The 18,963-nt window shown below is 36.7% G+C and overlaps 1 protein-coding gene across 1 annotated transcript in view; it reads left to right on the forward strand.

The window, feature by feature from the left end:
- Pclo (piccolo presynaptic cytomatrix protein) overlaps positions 1-18,349 on the forward strand; it is a 360,398-nt gene extending 342,049 nt beyond the window's left edge. Inside the window, exons 23-25 of the mRNA XM_051174921.1 lie at positions 15,783-15,917; positions 16,299-16,444; positions 18,192-18,349. Of these exons, the coding sequence (XP_051030878.1) occupies positions 15,783-15,917; positions 16,299-16,444; positions 18,192-18,332 (422 nt within the window). The 3' untranslated portion in view covers positions 18,333-18,349. The remainder of the gene's footprint in view (positions 1-15,782; positions 15,918-16,298; positions 16,445-18,191) is intronic.
- Positions 18,350-18,963: the final 614 nt, after the last annotated feature.

An 18,963-nucleotide genomic window follows, 5' to 3' on the forward strand; every position in this document is an offset into this window, starting at 1 on the left:
TTCTCTGGCTTTCAGGCCATTCTGGCTTTGACCATTTCCTGCTGTTTCACTCTTCAAGACAGCCATGGGAGATAGATGCAGATCTCCAACCCTTTTAATTAAGACAGACAGTGACTTGATCTCTCTCTCTCTCTCTCTCTCTCTCTCTCTCTCTCTCTCTCTCTCTTCCTCTCTCTCTCTCTCTTTTAACTATGTCCCATGAAATTCAAGTAGTACCTATTGTTGGGACTCACACATTCACAATCACACTTCAGATATTCACATGTGTGTGGCTACACCATGTATACAGAACATACATACATTTTTCACCTCTCCTTTTCTTTAGACCAAGATTAGGTTGTTGAAATAGAGCATCTTTAATTGAAATCTCTTGTAATGCAGCTGTTGTAGCTAAACCTTGAATTATGAAAATCCAAAGTCTGAACAAATTCCAATATATGTCACTCTCTCTCTCTCTCTCTCTCTCTCTCTCTCTCTCTCTCTCTCTCACTCTCTCTCTGAGGCCTTAAAACACTTTCTGACAAGCTGCATTAATTATTCCATACTCTTGGCTGGATGTTAGCTGCCATGGCAGCAGCTCCTAAAGCAGCAGGCATCTAGGTCCTGTCCTGACTTTGCTCTCTAGGCCTGGGCTGGCCCACAGCAGCTCATCTGTGACTGCAGCTGTTTGAAAAGCAATCAATCACCATTGTAGCAACTCTGAGTTCTTGGCACCCACAGGTCCTGCTGACCTAGTGCATAAGTGGGGCCGCACCTTTGTTTCCCCAAGCCCTGGTGCAGCTCTGAGACAGCTATGTTGGCGGCTTTCAGGAGGGCACCTCTCCTTGGACCACACTCCAAGGTCCTTACAAAAGGCCCTGTCTTTCCCTGAAGATATGGTCTTCCTCTGATCTGCACAGGCACCCAGCTCATCTTCCTCACTTTTATTAACCTATTGAATGGATTTTAAAAATACTGCAGTTTCCTGTTCCTCTAGAACCTCCAATTGCCATGCCTGCACAGCAGGGGCCGAAATTCCATGGAGGGTGTTGAGATTAATAACACAGGACTCCTGCTTGATATTAAGAAGGCTCTTTCTTATCTCTCTTATTTTACTCCAGGGGCTGGCTTATATACCCTGGCACCAGATGGAGGAGGGGGAAGAGGAGGGGGGCTGTAAGTCATCTCAGGTTCCAAGGACTGGTTAGGGCACTTGTAGGGGGCCCAACCCAAGGTTGCAGAGAACAAAGGCACACCTTGCCTTAGTAAGCTTGTTTTTCTTTTCCTGAGGGCAGCAGGGGGAAGTGAATTCTTAGCCAAGGTCTTAATTCCTACATATGACAGCCTGTTCTCAGTCTGGTAGCTTTTGGGGTGTGACACTAGACCAAAACAGTCTTCAAGCTATCCTAGATATATTGCCATGTCCCAAACAGTATATTATTAACTCTTAATGGTCAGAGTAATGAAGAAGAAATACCCTCAGGCCAAAGCTGCTGTAGTTATTCAAATTGTGACATAATACTATGTTTATATTTTATATCTTTATAGAATATCTTTATCATCTTTCTACTTCATGCTTTGCCAGTCGTTAGTGTAAGTCTGTGTAGGACAGAGGTAACTTCAGCTAATCTAACTTTGTTGCTGTATATGTCATGTGATTGCCTGGGTATATAGTAGGAAGAGGCTTGCAATCTGAACTGTGGCCAACTCCTCTAGCCCACTTATTCTTGTTGACATTTTTTGAGTTTGCATTGCTTTAAATATCTTAATCCTGCCTAAGTACAAGGAAAGATGTTTCAAGAGTGTCTCACAGACTCATAAAGACCTCTGGCTTCCTTATGTGTGTCACAACCTCCAAGGTGTAAGGAAGATCTTCAAGTAGATAAGGATATCTTCCTAAAAAGCAGGAGGAAGGTAGTGTAAGGATGGAAAAATACAGCCTAACTCTCTAATGACCCAAGGAAGCTAGAAGTTTAAACCTTAAATTCCAGACCCTGCCCCCAGCCAGTAAATAGGCGAAAGGTCACATTCTTTGCTGTTTACGACAGGACTTGTGGGTATGTGAGCTTTGTCACTCCACCCAGGAACCCACGGGAATGCAAACCTCCGGGCCTATAAGAAACTGATTTGTCTACAAAGCACAGGCTTGGATGGTTTAAATTGATTGGTTCACACCACGCCGGCTCTGGATGCTATGAGATAGTTGGTTTAAGATGTGCGGGCTTTGTTGTAATCCTCTAAAAGCTATCTCAATTCTGCCCTAGTGGGCCTTAGTCCTCTGCCCCTGCAAGGCACATGACTGTGGACCCCAGTGCACTTGGAATAAAAAGACCTCATGCTTTTACATCAAGGCTGGTTCTCGTGAGTGATTTGGGGGGCCAGCCTTTCCTGAGTCAAGGCGTGAGGGTCCACCCTCTACACTTTCAGTAGTAGTTTGTTCAAAACTTTCTTGGGGAAACTTAGAAGCAGCACACCTGGGAGAAAATGATTCATAAGAAATTTTTCATCAATCCAATATCCCCAAATTGTACAAATATTAAGTCTCCCAAGTATGCCACAGGTGGAGATGAAAACCAAAGGTCATCATATGGTTCCTCTTTGTTGGGTCTTTGTCAAACAGCTGTGCTGACCTTAAGATTTTGCTGTTCCAATCAGATATGGCTGTGCCATTTCACCCTTTCTTTTTTGTTTGTTTGTTTGTAAAATGATGACTGGAAGGACAAGAATCGAAATAAGCATAACTGCCAGGATTACAAACTAATGATAATAGATCAAAAGCTCTGTCCCGATACAAAAGAAGTAGGGGATGGTAAGAATCTGTTTGTTATCTCAAAAGTTGATGAGGACTCCACATGAGCTGGACTAATCGCTGTAATTTGTTGATACAAAAACAAAATATAAATATAGCTATATTAGAATTGTTCCATAGGCCACACAGTGGAGAATAAACCTGTGCCCAGGTTACCTTGGAATTACTGTATGGGAGTGGAGTGACAGAAATCCATTTAAATTATGATAGGAAATAATTAACCTAACTTTAATGTTTTGAATTTGATTATCTATGAATAATTTTTTTACTTTGCCTTCACTTCAGGAGTATACCAAGGCTTGTTATTAACTTTGTAATCAAGAATCTTTCCCATTTTCATAATAGTTTTATATTTCTGAGGCAAAACCCAAAAACCTAATGATTTAGTCATAATTTGTCTAAAATTTCCCTAAGTTTTTCTTCTGAAACCATTTGTTCCTGACCCATAGCTAGTTCTCCCAGGGAAACACCATAAGTTTTATTCTTAATGTTAGCTTTCAAAAGAATTGTTACATTGTCTCAGATGTATATGCATACATAATGTGTAATTTTATAAGATTCCTTGGAGCTTTATCCAACAACATTAGTATTATTTGGCCCTCTCTTTCCCTCAGCTTTTGTATTGACCTTCCCTCCTATTCTTGGAACCCTGCTCCTCATTCTACCATACCTTGCTTCTTACCAGCTGTACCTCACAGATTTCCTCACAGATCTCCTACCCACCAGCTTTCTTTCTGAGACATTGTTTTTTTTTTTTTTGTTTTGTTTTGTTTTGTTTTTGTTTGTTTGTTTTTTTTTTTTTTTTTTTTCCAGGCTTTGAGGAACTATTTCAAACTTTTAAACATTTAAAAAGTTATGCACATTTAGGTTTTCAATTTCTCTTTTGAAAATTATCTGGTTTTTATTGTCTCATACAAGACAATAGCAGATTTCCAATTAAATGTTTCTTTTTGCAAAGAGGTCTTGGTTATTTCTAGTCATGATAAAATGAATGCTAAGAAGCATGTGTCAATAGGGTATCTTAATAACCATCAAAAACATGGGAGGAAATCAATCAGCAAAGCCTGCTTTTCGTCCCTAAATTATGTTCTTTCGGGCTTTATCTTGGTAAGAAAGGCTTCTTAGTACAGAATGCAGAGAGAATGTGCAGGCTTGTCCTACTTTCCCAAAACTCTTACATCTGAGCAGGCCAGAATAATACTTGCTTATTGTATGATGTCTTTATCTTCTTGATTCTGGGTTATTATAAATACAAGCCCCAATTACAGTTTACACAACTCCTCTCTCTTGGGAAAAAAATAGTGAAAATATAACAAAATACCTGGTTTCTCAGCTCTCACTCAGCCTTAAAACAAGAAAATGTCTTAGGAGCCACTTCATAGCTTGAATACTGATGGCTATTAAACATACACACCTATGAAAACAAAACAAACAAAACAAAGATACTAAAACAATGACTAGTTCTTCCATAGGCTTGGAAAGAGTTCCAATATAACTTTCACTTGTGGCCTCAACATAGTTTAGAGAAAAAAGCTCAGATTTTTAATTAGCCCAGCTTAATTTTGGATTAGAAAGCTAAATCAATTTCTTTTGACCAAGGTGGAAATAATAATTACTTTTTGAGTCTCCAATAAAAAGTAAAGAGGTTAAACAACTAATCTAATATAGGTGTTTTCTCTGTGCCATAAAAGGACAGGATAAAGTATAAATAGTCTTTACACTGTAAAGGCTGTGGACTAATGAACAAACGCAGTGCAGTGCAAACAGCAAGAGTATTGTTGCTGAGACACTATCCAATGCATTGCAGTTGAAATAAAGGGATAATTTATGAAAATAAATTAATTCTGGCAAAGAAATTGCTGCAATTTAGTTCATGAGTTCTCTGTTCCTAACATTTCTGGGCTAACAGTCCTACAAGGCTTGAGCTCCCAATTCACATATATGTGCTAATATTATCCCTAAATCCAAAATTCCTCATCTAATATATGATTATTGAAGAGAACATGCAGGACAAGAATTACTATTACACAAACTATTATCACAAATTAACAAACAAAATCTAGGGAGATTTATTAGAAATACATAATCTACTTTATGACTTCTGAAATTTGGTTAGCCTAACATACACACTGTCCACTTTTTAAAAACAAGATTATCAACATCTATACAGATATTAAGGTATTACTACAAATAATAAGACAGGAATTTACATGTGTTATTTAATGATTTCATCATTGCTGGTAACATTTCATTTATGTACCTAGGAATGTAAACTGTGAAATAATAGATTTAATCCCTTATTATAGTGTGGGAATGAAGATATTTTGTTCTCGAAATTAAATCCAGTGGTTACATTCTAAGAAATTTGTTGTGTCATGTATTTTAGCAATTTACAAATTCTATCTTAAGAATTCTCTAATTCAAGCATCAGTGGAGTAATCATTGGTCAATAGCCAAAACTTTTTTTTTGTTTTACACATTTTTATTTATTGTTTGAATACATGTGAGAGGGGGACCCATACCTAAAACAGTACACATGTTTAGGGGTCAAAGAACAACTTTCAAGTGTTTTTTTCTCGTTTTAACTATGTGAGTTACTGGAATCAAACTCATACTCGGGTCTTCAGGCTTTGCAGCAGTCAGCTCTAGCCACTGAGCCTGTTCTCTAATAAATAATTTGCACCTCAATATCTCTTGAGAAGCCTTTGTAAATTTCAAGCATAACAGGTGATGAATGGTATAAAATTATGTATGTTTAAGAATGTTATAATAAGCACTAATAATATAAGTGAATATAAGGAAAGATATTTTTAAATAATTTACTCATTTTTTGTGATATTTATTAGTAGGAAGCGCTGGGGGCAGCTGTCATCCCTTAGTTATAAAGATAGAAAGTTCCTTTTTTGCTGTTTTTGCTGTATAATCAAGCTGTCTTATCAAGAAGTAGCCCCATGAATTAAATCAGTTAATTTCACTCTGCTTCCCTTTTAAAACTAACAAACAGAAACAAACTAGGATAAGTCTTCAAAAACATTTCATTTCTTGTATTTTGTCCTATATATATAAATTGTCTTATATAGGTAAGGCAGTTTTTACAAATTAAATCTCTAAGAATTAAATTTGAAAACTTAACAGTGGCTTTAACATAGTATTCTGAAAAGTAGTAAAACAAAGTCGTGAAATTCAATACAGGTAAGGTTCCCACACCTGGTTTAAAATCTAGTGGCATTTCTTGCGTGGGAAGGAGACAGTGTAAAGAAACGGTAAGTGATTACTATAGATAAATGTTGACCTCCATAGTCTATAAGTTTTTAATTGCAATTTTGTCCTGGCAAGTGGAATTGTTGTAGCATGCAGGATTGCAGGACACACCTGGCTAGAAATAACAGAGGAAGTAGGGCTCGCAGAGCCAGTTGGTAAGCTTACTTACTCTCCGACTGGCTTAGTGAGGTAGGAAAGGACTTCTCTTAGAATGAAAAGTGTTTCAATTTAAAGTATCACCAAATGAATACACATTTTCCTTATTTCTGTATTCTGAGTAAATGAGCAAACAATCTAATGGTGGACATGGGTTTCCTGGATGTGAGCTATTGGTGGATCATAGACCAGTTATTCCATTGCCTCAATAGGACAGGGAAGTAAACACTCATGTGTGAGGTGCTGTACTTCATTCCACATATCAAAGCACAACACATCACCCCACAATCACAGAAAATTATTTTTGTCAGTAAAAAGTAAAATTTGTGCCAGTTTTACTTAGTAACACACACTTGTAATCCCAGAAACAGAGAGGAATACGCAGAAGAAGGAGTTCAAGGTTGGCCTCGGCTATCCTGTTTCAAGTCACAAATATATAATATGATATAGTATAGTATAATATATATATATGTATATAATTTTTTAAGGTAGTGAATGTTGAGAATTGTAAATAATGAAAGCTTGTTAAATTTCTTTCCAGAAATAGTGCCAACATTTTATTTGGATAATAATGTCATTTACAATACAAAAAATCGCGCGCACACACACACACACACATAATTGATACAGAGGAAACAGTGAAAGTAAATGCAATAATATATGAGGGGAAATCAATACTGACAAATATGGAAACATGAGCAAAAACTTTCATAATGATAGGGCTTAGGGAATATACAATATTATTTAGAAAAAAAATGTTTATTAGGCACAGAATTATGAACTATGCATCTTAAGAATACTCAATGATGGTCCATGCCTTTAATCACACCACTCAGAAGGCAGAGGCAGGTAGATCTCTGTCAGTTTGAGAACAGCCTGGTCTATAAGAGCTAGTTCCAGGACAGCCTCCAAAGCCACAAAGAAACACTTTCAAAAAAAAAAAAAAAAAAAAAGAAAGAAAGAAAGAAAAAAAGAAAGAAAGAAAAGAAAAGAAAAAGAAAGAAAAATGAAAACTTAAAAGCTTAATGATATTATAAATATGAAATATGAATATATGAAGAATAGTATCACATACTTTTATATCACATGTGATTACTGACACGACAGAGAGGCCTCTGGTTCTGCTTCCTGAGACAATGTCTCCTGAAGAATAGGATGGCTTCTAATTTTCTGCATACATGAGGGATGACTCTAACTCCTCCATCTGTCCCCTCCATTTTCTATGTTCAGCTATCACCTGTACCTGTCACCATATCAGGCTCAAACCATATCTATATTCAGTGTTCTGCCTGCATGAACACCTGAAGGCCAGAGGAGGACACCAGATCTCATTACAGATGGTTGTGGGCCATCATGTGGTTGGTGAGAATTGAATTCAGAACCTCTGAAAGAGCAGCCATTTTATGGTCTTTCCCTTTAAAAAAAAAAAAAAATGTTATACTTTTTCCTTAATTTTTTTTCCACATTAGTCACTTCCTTTTGACTAAAATACTCCCAAAGACTTTGCCTAAAATGATCTTTCACTGGAAGTTGCTGAGGTTGCTAAAGCAAAACCAAAGACGTGAAGTTTAGTTGAGCATTGGAGATTTAGAGATTCCAGAAGTGTAATTTCAAAGGAACATTTTGTCAGGGACTTAAATGTGAGGACCCAAATTTGGTTTCCAGCACCTAACTCATGGGCTTCACGATAGCCTATAACTCCAGCTCCAGGCACCTCCTCCCTCTTCTGAACTCTGGGGACAACTGTACTCACATGCGAAACACAGACATGTTCATGCATGTAATTATAGATAATCAAAAAAAAAAATTTAAAGATAAACACTTTCTCAGTCACTATGCACTTCACTGAATAACTCTGCATATTTAATAGGCATTTTCACAGAGATGTCTCAGAGATGTTTCTTTTGTATTTTTGGAAACAGTTCTGGAATTCACTGTGGAGATTGGGTTGGCCTTGTACATAGGTCTCTACCTGCCTCTTCCTCCCCAGGACTGGTATTAAAGGTGTGTGCCACCATGCCTGGCTCTTCTATCTTCTTGTTATTTAGTCTGTACCCAACACCTCTGTCCCAGTTTGTACATGTGGACAATAACTTCAAGAGGACATTTCCATAGTTTAAGCCATGTAAAAGCTCTCTGGTTGAATCTTCTCTGTTTTATGAGGTCTAATACATGGCTAGAGTAAGCCACAAAATTACTTCTGAACCCCTTTCATTCTAATATTCTGATAAAATCACTTTGAAGTGAAGATGCCTATAAATGAGACAATGTTGTGACAATCTTACAAGTGCAAGGTGTGAAAGTCAGGGCCCTAGACTTAAAACCAAAAGATCTGTATTAATGCTCTGGTTAAGCCATTGCACACTTTTTCCAGTTTCTGAAAATCCACACAATACACAAATCATCATTTTCTATGAAATGGTGATGACTCCTACTGTATTTTCTTTTTGGTGTGAGATAGTGATTGTTAATTTTAGTGGTTTATAGTTCGCTAAAATATGTTAGACATTTCAGCATCTAAACAAATCTGGGTGTGTAGATATGATAAACACACATTTTTCAAATATGTGTGTAACTTCTTTTGAGGGAAGAAGTGGGAAGATCGCTGCATATTTTAAGGAGAAGAACACATCAGGAAGTGATTAAAAAAAAAGCTGTTGAGATAATTTGACAATTACACTGCTTGAAACATTGAAACATGTTATCTAGCTAAAGAGATAATAGGACCCAGTTTTGCTAAAATCAAATTAAATTATTCATTAACTATAAAACATTAATTTAAATGAAAAGAATATATGAATTTTTAAAAAGAATGAATTAATTTCAATAATACTTTATACATTAATATTTTCAAAGTTTCAGAGGTTAAAAACTAAATTAAGTAATGAGATTAACTATGTATGACTTTAATACTATATTTCAAATTTAAATTCTGCTATTGTCTTTAAAGCATGAGGAAACCTGTTTTCTATCCAGCCTTCTCACATTATATAACTGGTTGCCTGTATTTAATCCTTTAATTTCCTCCCTTCCCTCCCTCCCTCCTTCTTTCACTCTTCTCCTTGAGTTACTCTCTTAAGGGCACTTTTAACTATTAAATATTCATGGTCTTAATTATTTCACAATGGCTTCCTTTCTTATATACAGTAATGCATTCTTTCACAGTATCTAAGCTTTTCCTGTCCATTCTTTAACTGTATTTTTTCTGTTAATGAGCTCTATCAACATATAAGCTCATCGATAATGGGATATTAGTGTTCTTTGGATGTGAAAAGTCACCATGACACCATGAATGATTATGGCAACTCTTATGTAAAGAAAATATTTATTTGGGGTTTGCTTACAATTTCAGAGGTTTACTCCATTGTCCTAAAGATGTTGAGTGTGGCAGGCAGCACATGGGCAGACATGGCACTGGAAAAGTAGCTCAGAGTTCTCTACATTCGGGTCAGCAGGCAGCAGGAAGAAAGAAAGACACTAGACCTGGCTTGAGTATTTGAAACCTCAAAACCTAGTGACATATTAACTCCACAAGGCCAACCTATCTACCCTAACAAGGCCTTCTAATGCCACTCCCTGGTGACCAAATATTGAAATCTATGAAGCTACTGGGCCACTGTTATCAATCCACCACATATACTTTATGTGGTATTACCATAATACATTTTTTTTTCTATCTGGAATATTCTTTAATCTTATTTAGTTTTGTTTCCAGATATTTCTTTTTATTTCTTTTTTATTGTTATTTTTCCTTATTTTTACATATTGATCCCAGTTCCCTCACCCTCCCATCATCCCATGCCCCCCAAATCTCCTCCCATCCCATTCCTCACTCACTCCCAAGAGGTAGGGTGAGGCCTTCCAGGAGGGAATCATCAAAATCTGTCAAATCATTTGGATTAGGGAGCTAGGCCATCCATCCTGTTTATAGGTTAAGGGAGTATCCCTCCATGGGGAATTTGTTCTCAAAGTCCTTTCGCGCACCAGGGATGCATCCTGGTTCCACTTAGACTGCCCAGGCCTTCTGAGATCCATGTTCAGAGGGTCTGAGTCTGTTCAATGCTGGTTTCTCAGCTTTCAGTCTGGGATCTGTGAGCTCCCCCTTGTTCAGGTCAGCTGTCTCTGTTGATTTCTATAGCCTGGTCTTGACCCCTTTGCTTATCACTACTCCCCCTCCATAACTGGATTCCAGGAGTTCAGCTCAGTGTTTAACTGTGGATGTCTGCTTCTCTTTACATCAGCTACTGGATGAAGGCTCTAGGATGGCATATAAGGTAATCATCAATCTCATTATCAGGGAAGGGCATTTAAGGTTGCCTATTCACTACTGCTTAGATTGTTAGTTGGGGTCAACCTTGTAGGTCTCTGGACATGTCTCTAGAGTCAGTTTTCTCTTCAAAAGTTTTCTCTATAATGGCTGCCTCTATTATGATATCTCTTTTCTTGCTCTCCTCTATTTGTTCCCCAACTCAATCCTCCTGGTCCCTTATATTCTCCTCTCCCCTCTTCTTCTCCTCTTCTCTTTCTCCTAACTCCCTCTCCACTCAGTGCCCCGCCCCTCCAAATATGCTCAGATCTTGTCCCTTTCCCCTTCTGTGGGGGACCTTGTATGAATCTGTTAGGGTCCTCCTTGTTTCCAGATATTTCTTACCCATTAGTATTTTAAAAGTGCAGTGATCTGCACAACTTTCATTTTTCGTTTTCACTTCAAATATTATTTGGTCATTCTATTTTGAAATATACACTTTATATCTTTCTACCTCTATACCCCCCTTTTTTTTCTTTCTGATAAAGCCTCATGTGTACAGGTTGGCTTGAACTCACTGTGTAGCTGAGGCTGGCTTTGAACTCTAGAGCCTACCTCTTGTCTGTACCTCCTAAATGCAGGGATTATAGGCATGTGCCACAATGTCTGCTTTATTCTCTTTCTTTCTAAGTTCTAGGTTTGTGCTACATTGCAGAGGAATTTTCTTTTCTTGAGGAACATTACTTATATTGATTTTGTAAATTGACACATTACAATTATACATATTTGTAGGCTACCATATAATGATCCAAATCTTATGCATATTCTGTCACATTCAAATCAGACTAATCAGACCCATTGCCTCCAATACTTACCATTTCATTGTACAGTAAATATTCAACATTTTTTTCCTAGCTTTAAAATGTTGTTATTTTAATATAAACAAAGCACGGGTTTCAGGATATCAAGACACAGACACTGCTTGAAATTTTTTCTACTTGCCAAAATATCATCACACGTCCTCTATGTATGTGGTGTCCTGGGACTCAAAGTTTTACCCAGATCTGGAGCCATTGCCCACCTTGTGAAGGCAGCAGACACAGATTTCTTTTCATCTTCACATAAAAGTTGACTTCAGAAGACAAAATCACTCAGAAGAGTGCTTTAAGATGACTTCAGTAAACATGTCCTTCAGTTAGCAATATTAAAGAACATGCTGCAAAAATCTTTGAACAGAGTGAAACCTATCACTTCCCAAACATCACACGGTAAAGGATGCTAGTGAAGTTAAACTTTCCAAAAAGAAGCAGACAGTGCAATGACTTGGGAACTTAAATTAACAAGTTTTTCATCTACCTTTCTCCCAAGTGAGAAGGTAGGAGGCAATGGATAATTGGTGATTGGAGTGTGGGCCTAGAAAAGGGGATGTGACCTATAAACATGTATTTCCCTGAAAGAAAATGCTTCAGTAGCTTTAATGCTATCAATCACTTAAGTCCACTTCTGTTGGCTCCAAATAGTGAGTGACTTCTTCCATTACTTATTTTTCTGTGAGAATTGACTTTACAGGGGAGGGAGTCAGGAATGGGACATGGGGTAAAAACAGAGCATCTTCGGAGGTGAATGTTATACACTTACATTTATGCATGTGTGGAAAATGTCATAATAAAGCTCAATATTTTGTAGTGTTCACACACAAACACACACATACTGATTATAAAACAAATGAACAAAAAAAAAAAAAAAAAAAAAAAAAACCAGAATTCTCCTCCCTTCATCTGAGGAACAGTTGGATAAATGGAGGACACCTGTTTGTCTTTCTATTGCTTTGTATACAGGAATCCAGTCACTTGATAATCAGTTTACCTACCTATTTGGGTTTGGGTTCATTTCCTCTTTTGAGATGCAGTCCAAGTGTTCAATCCAGCAATCACAGGATTGTCTCCTTACTCTGAATCGATACTGTACACTCTATGAATTCCTTGGACTTGACCTTGGAGCTTCAGCTGGGTACTATGGCTGTTTCTTTTGGCTGCTAAGACTGCTAAGACTCAGTGAACCCCATGGTGATGCACTAAGGCTGCCAGTTCAAGGTTTTAAGCAAGATTTTCTAGGGCTGGGTATGAGCTCACTGCTCATCCACTCAGAGCTGATGTCTGCAATTCTAGTGTTGTCCAACTCTCTCTTTTCCTTGTAAATGTCTACAATGCATCTCATGGTCAGGGTCACTGCACAACTGGCTTTTACTGGGATCTTTTTTTCTATCTCTAAATAACTGGTTTTAGTTCTTTGATAGAAAACTATCATTTTTTCTTGCTGGTTGCTAATACTTAGTACTTTACTAAGTACTTTTTTAAATTTAATTTTTCTGATGTTAAAGGTTACTATTCTAAACATCCTTTTTTTTTTTTTTTCTTCATTTTTACCTTGTATTTTTTTTCTTTCCTGAAAAAGGCCATTTAAGAGATCAGATGGACCAGGTTTTTCATTCTTTTAAAAAGTTTTGATAGTATTTTGTTCCTTTTCAATACATCCTGGCTGCAGATTGTTCTCCCTCTAGTCCTCCTAGTCCCTCCTCTCTCCTCTTCCATAGATCTACTCCTCCTCCCTTTACCCTTCAGAAAAGAGCAAGCCTCCCAGGGATGTCAAATGAACTCAGCATATTAGAATGGTTGTTTCTAGAAGCCAGATGAGGGATATTTGGGGAAATATCAGATGTTGACCAAAGGGTCAAATGACATCGATAAGTTCTGCTGGTTCAGTGTGACTAGATAAAACAAGAATAAAGAAGACTAGGCACCTTCTTTTATACACATTCACTTACTGAATTGGGGATATGCCACTGTGTGTGGAGAGAGGTCAGAAGACAACTTGTGGGAAATCACTTAGTCTACCCCATTGTTTCTGGAGACTGAACACAAATCATCAGACTTGGTGGCAAATTCATTTTCATTTTAAATGTCAAAAGGACATACCAGGCATGATGTCCTTGAAATTACAATGCTTCAGAGAAAAAAGGGTCGCAAGTTCTAGGTCAGGCTGAACTATTTTGGGGGATATGTTTCTGAAATAAGTTAACTAACCAAAACTGAATTCTGGCTCACTCAAGTTCAAATAAATATATTGGATGAGATTTATGGTTTCTTTTCTGCAATAAACTATGAACAAAATATAAGCCAAACAGTATTAGAATGTACTAATGACACTGAAATATTTATAGCACAGAACATTAAAATGTCATACTTAAGGCCCAAGAGCCATAGACTCATTCACTTTTGTCTTTCTATAGTACTATTACTTTTCAAAGTTCCCAAATTTTGATGTGGTAATGTTATCTATTAATGTGTTTAATTCTTTGCCTAACAAATTTTTATTTATAATCTATTATTTCTTTCCTGGAACTTTCTAGTTTTGTTTGTTTGTTTGTTTTGTTTTTGCTTTTTTTCCCCTAGCTTTTGGGATTAGAAATTTAATCACTTTTTAACCTTCTTGGTGATACCATTATTAAAATAATATCATAGTTTTCTGATTATTATTTTATATAAAATTGGAATTTTAGGAGTGTTCATTTTCCTCTGATCTTACTTTGCCATAACCTTCAAGGAACTACATCTAGTTAAGTCTTAATACAGTACCAAGATTATTGACAATTGTACAAAATGGATGGCAAAATATATTTCCTATTTCCAATCCTGAATGAATTGTATACACTTCTGTGAAAATAGCATGTCACAGTGGATTTAATGTAAATATATGAGGTTACATTTGTTGTCTAGCTAAGCATTTCCAAATTTGAAAAGTGAATAAAACTATATTCCTTGTTTACTTATAAATATGGTGTTTTCATTCATGCTGGATGAATTATTTAAAATGTCCAAGTTTATATTTCATTTTTATATTAGAATTTTAAAAGTCTAATGTTGATAGATTCAATCCATATAAACAAGGCCCTTCCAATTTTTAATGTACAAATATCTATTCTGAAAACCAATGTTTGAGAACACATTGCTGTCAGCTGTATTTAAGGCTTTCAATAGATGTCTGTGCTCTAAATATGTAAATGAACATGCTAATGTGGTCCCAGTGAACTGTGCCTAGCAGTCCTTCAGGCTCTGGATATGTAAATGAACATGCTAATATGGTCCCAATGAACAGTCCTAGCAGTTCTTCAGGCTCTGAATATGTAAATGAACATGCTAATGTGGTTCCAGTGAACAGTGCCTAGCAGTCCCTGAGGCCTGGGTTTCCCACAAGAGACTCCAATTCACTAACATGGTGACCCTTTTCTCCAGAAGAATTCCTTTTCCCTTGCATCTCAGCCAATCCTCATTCTACTCCCAGCTCTAGCTCTTTTCTAGGAAGAAGTCCTATGTCACATTCTCTTTGAAGCCATGTCATTATATACTTCAGAATTTTCTTCCTAGTCATTTATTTATCCATGGAAATATCTAATTAAAATATCCTTTCCTAATAAGTGAAAAATCCTATGAACCTAGATGAATGACTATTTAAAATGTCTAAGTTTATATTTTATTTTAAGCACACCTGTCAACAATGTGTTCTCAAGTATTTGTTTTCAGGCATTGTTTGTATGGTTAAAAATATCGGGAGAGTCTTGATTATGTGGATTATATCTATCAGCATTCAAAATGTAAGATTCTAATTTAAAAAGAAGCTTGCACTCATGCTTCAGCATTTTACACACACTGTATTCATAACAGATTTGATGTGGCATGAAATGTTCTTCAATTTAAAAAAGGGAAAACACCAAGCGAAACTAAAATGAATATAGTTTACATCACTAGTACTTTTTTCTTGTGCAATTTTATCATTATGTAACACTATTGTTTATATTTTCAAAGAAAACATTAAATGGAAACTCTGTACAATGAGATTTGGTGATGCTACCATGTATGCTTGAGCAAGCCTGGTGATACACAACTATTGGCATACAACATACTACATTTTAAAAGACATTTTATTCCCTATATATTATATTAGAATTTTTAATTGCCATGTTTATCTTCCTTCCTACAAGGTCAACAATTACCTCTTCAAGCCTAAGACTCTGCAGCTGAGTGATACATCTATTTACAATTTCTTTTATAGCCCTGGTTACTAACCTACCATCATATCTAGCATGCTTTGTTATAAGTATCTGAATGATGTGGTCCCATGAAACTATTTACTACTTAATGGATTGGACTGTGCTTATATCAATAGCATAAATAAGGTGCTTACCTATTGATAAAATATCCAGAAAGTAATTAAGCTAAACATTCAATAAGTAATGCTGATTATTTGTCATCTTGTTTTGTTAAATTCTTCTAGCAAAAACTCAAGTAATGGGGGAAATCAAGCTGGCACTGAAAAAGGAAATGAAAACAGATGGTGAACAACTAATAGTTGAAATTCTCCAGTGCAGAAATATTACCTACAAATTTAAGTCTCCGGATCATTTACCAGGTATCTAGTTTCATGATAATCATCAATGAAAGATATCTAGTAGTTGACTAAGAGCATGTCTTACATATTCTAAGAAATTCTAGCTAAATTTTTACCTGTGTGTGAAATACATTAGAAAACATGTGAAAAGAGAAATTAATTTCCTACTCTTCAGCTTGAAAGAATTTCCAGTATATAAATTAGAGTGCTACATTTAATAAACAACAATAAAACTAACTTAAATTTCTAAGACAACTGTATGCTTATAATCACATTATGCTTTCTGGGAAAATGGTATACAATTTACTGTGCTTGTATAGAGTATAAGGAGGATATCATCATGCATCACTAAACACTATGATTGCTTGATGGACACTTACTGAGTTTACTTCTTATTTTCAGATTTATATGTGAAAATATATGTGATAAACATCTCTACTCAAAAGAAGGTTATCAAGAAGAAAACAAGGGTATGCAGACATGACCGAGAGCCTTCTTTTAACGAAACTTTTAGATTCAGCCTAAGTCCTGCGGGCCATTCTCTTCAGGTACGTGTGTCATATACTATGATTGATTTACTTTTTCATTCACACTGAAATTATTGTTCATTAAATTATTCAGTGTTTATACAATGAACATATAGTGGACAGTCGTTAATTAAAAGTATCACCCCAGGAGTCCCTTGAACGCTCTTAGCGCATTCACTCTATCCAATTATCCACTTCTCTACTCTGCTTTTTTGAAGCTCTAGGTGGATTTCTTTTGCTCTCATGGTCCCTCTCACTGATGCCTTTTGGCTCTTCGTTATTTACAACATTTTGGTAATTCACCTAGTTGATTTCTCAGTGTGGTCTCACCGCTTTAATTTCATCACACTGCTGCCAGTGTTATCTTTACTAAACGCTGTTTGGTTTCCATTGAAGCTGTTCAGTAAAACATCATTTTCTTGCATCATTCAAAGTCCTCCAAAGTGAGCTTTCATTATTATCTAGGCCTTTTGGGTACCAGCCTCTCAGACCTCTCAGGGTTCGGATAGAAAGCTTACAGCAAGCTCAGGATTTAGAAAATAAGTCTACCGGCGAAATGAATTCTCCATTGCATACTTTTCCGCATCCGTTTCTTTACTGTTCTCCTATGCTGCTAAGTTTCCAGCTTATCCACACACAAAGACAGTTCTCCGAGATGGAATTTCTCAGGGTCAAAAGCAGATTAAGAGCTGATCCGGAGTGACACAGTCAGCATCTTTGTAGCCCCCTGGGAGGAGTGGTTAGAAGGACACCCATGCAGTACTGAGGCAAAAAAGCTGATTTAGGAGGCTTTAATTCTAAGAAGGCAGAAGGGAAGTAGGTGTGTGATACTACATTCCTAGGTAAAAATTCTGTGTCGGTAAACCGAAGTGAGGTTAGGTATAGAGAATTAACAGCTTTTTTTAGGGCAGAGCAGGGAGTTAACAGTAGTTAGCACCCTCCAAAGTCAGCTGTAAGAGAATTTAAGGCACCCAACTCCAAATAAGGAAAGACTAAGAATCAAACAAGCTGGCACAAGCCACTGTACCCTACCAAATGTCCTGCCAAATGGAAGATAATTGCAGGGAGCTGATTTCTCGATTTATCTCAGTGAAAAAAGTAGGGATTAGGCTGTGGGGACCAAGTTATTGACTGTGTGACTAATTGTCTCACCAGAGGTCTCACAGATCAGGGGTAAGTGACCCAATATACCAGTACATGGGAAAATGTTCCCAATAATCTACACACTGCTGAGTCTTTCACTATAAGAGAGTGCTTATAGCTACATAAGAGATTTACTGTAAAAACAGCTGTTATACAAAAGGTGGTGAGGCCAGCATCTTGAGAGTGGGTTTATCTCCATTAGAACACATTCATTCAACCTTATGCTTTATCATCTGAAATCTCACTGCACAATTCTTGCTGACTGCAGCAAGTTATATTGATTTAGTCTCAGTTCCTTGCCACTTTCCTACTCAATCAATACTCTAGACACGGTATATCTAACTAGAATCAGCTTTCCTCTCTACATATCATATTTGCCCATCCTTCATAGTAAGTGGTTTGGGGATAAAATAAAATTTAGGGAGAATAAAATAAATATTTATCTGGGCTAATTTGTGTTTATAGGTATTTTAATAACAGCTTTCTTTCTTTCAAGTACATGCATGAATCTTCATGTCTCCTTTTCTTTGTTATTTTCTTTTTGGTGGTAAAAATCTTGAAAAGTTGAAAAAAATGTACATATGTGTATCTTAACTATGCATGTGTCTCTGACTTTGTTTTCTAGATTTTACTTTTCTCTAATGGAGGGAAGTTTATGAAGAAGACTTTGATCGGAGAAGCCTGTATCTGGCTTGACAAAGTGGATCTGAGAAAGAGAATAGTTAATTGGCACAAACTTTTGGTCAGCCCTACTCAAACTCATTGAAGATAAGTCTGCTCCAAAGCAGAACCAGAGGTCCCTGGCCTCACATGGAGACTGTAGCTGAATACCTCTGTGCTCCTCTGTGTTTTCACGGGTAAACATGGGATAGGAGACAAGAAGCACACAGATTGCATTGTTGTGGAATATGAAATTACTCAAAAAGTTCAAGTGTTGAAAACCAATAATGAAAATAGGCCTGAGATGCTGGATTGCTCAAAGCTGTGAAGAGAAACTGTGAAAGGAGATTTTATTTATTTATTTATTTATTTAAGAAGAAGTTTTGGAGCAGACTGAGCTGGAGCTGATGAAAAAGGCACAAAGGTTTTTATGGCAGCCAAAGGTAGAGGGAAAGCATTTGTTCATACACACAGAAACCTTGCCAGAAAGGACTGGTGTAGTAAATTTTGGTTTTGAAAAGCTCAAGACTCCTTGTCTTATATTCTCATAAAACGTCCTGCTTTGGGATTCTGGAGTAAGATTCATCTATGAATTATCTACAGAACTAGAAGGTGACTGTGTTTATGGAGAAAATTAAGCAAAGGTTATGAACAATGGATTTTAGACTGAACTGTGCATGTTTTCCCTGTGTCTACATTAGAGAGCTATACAACAGTAGGCCTGAATTCTATGTGGC

The sequence above is a fragment of the Phodopus roborovskii genome, unplaced genomic scaffold, assembly GCF_943737965.1.
Source record: "Phodopus roborovskii unplaced genomic scaffold, PHOROB, whole genome shotgun sequence".
Classification (NCBI taxonomy): domain Eukaryota; kingdom Metazoa; phylum Chordata; class Mammalia; order Rodentia; family Cricetidae; genus Phodopus; species Phodopus roborovskii.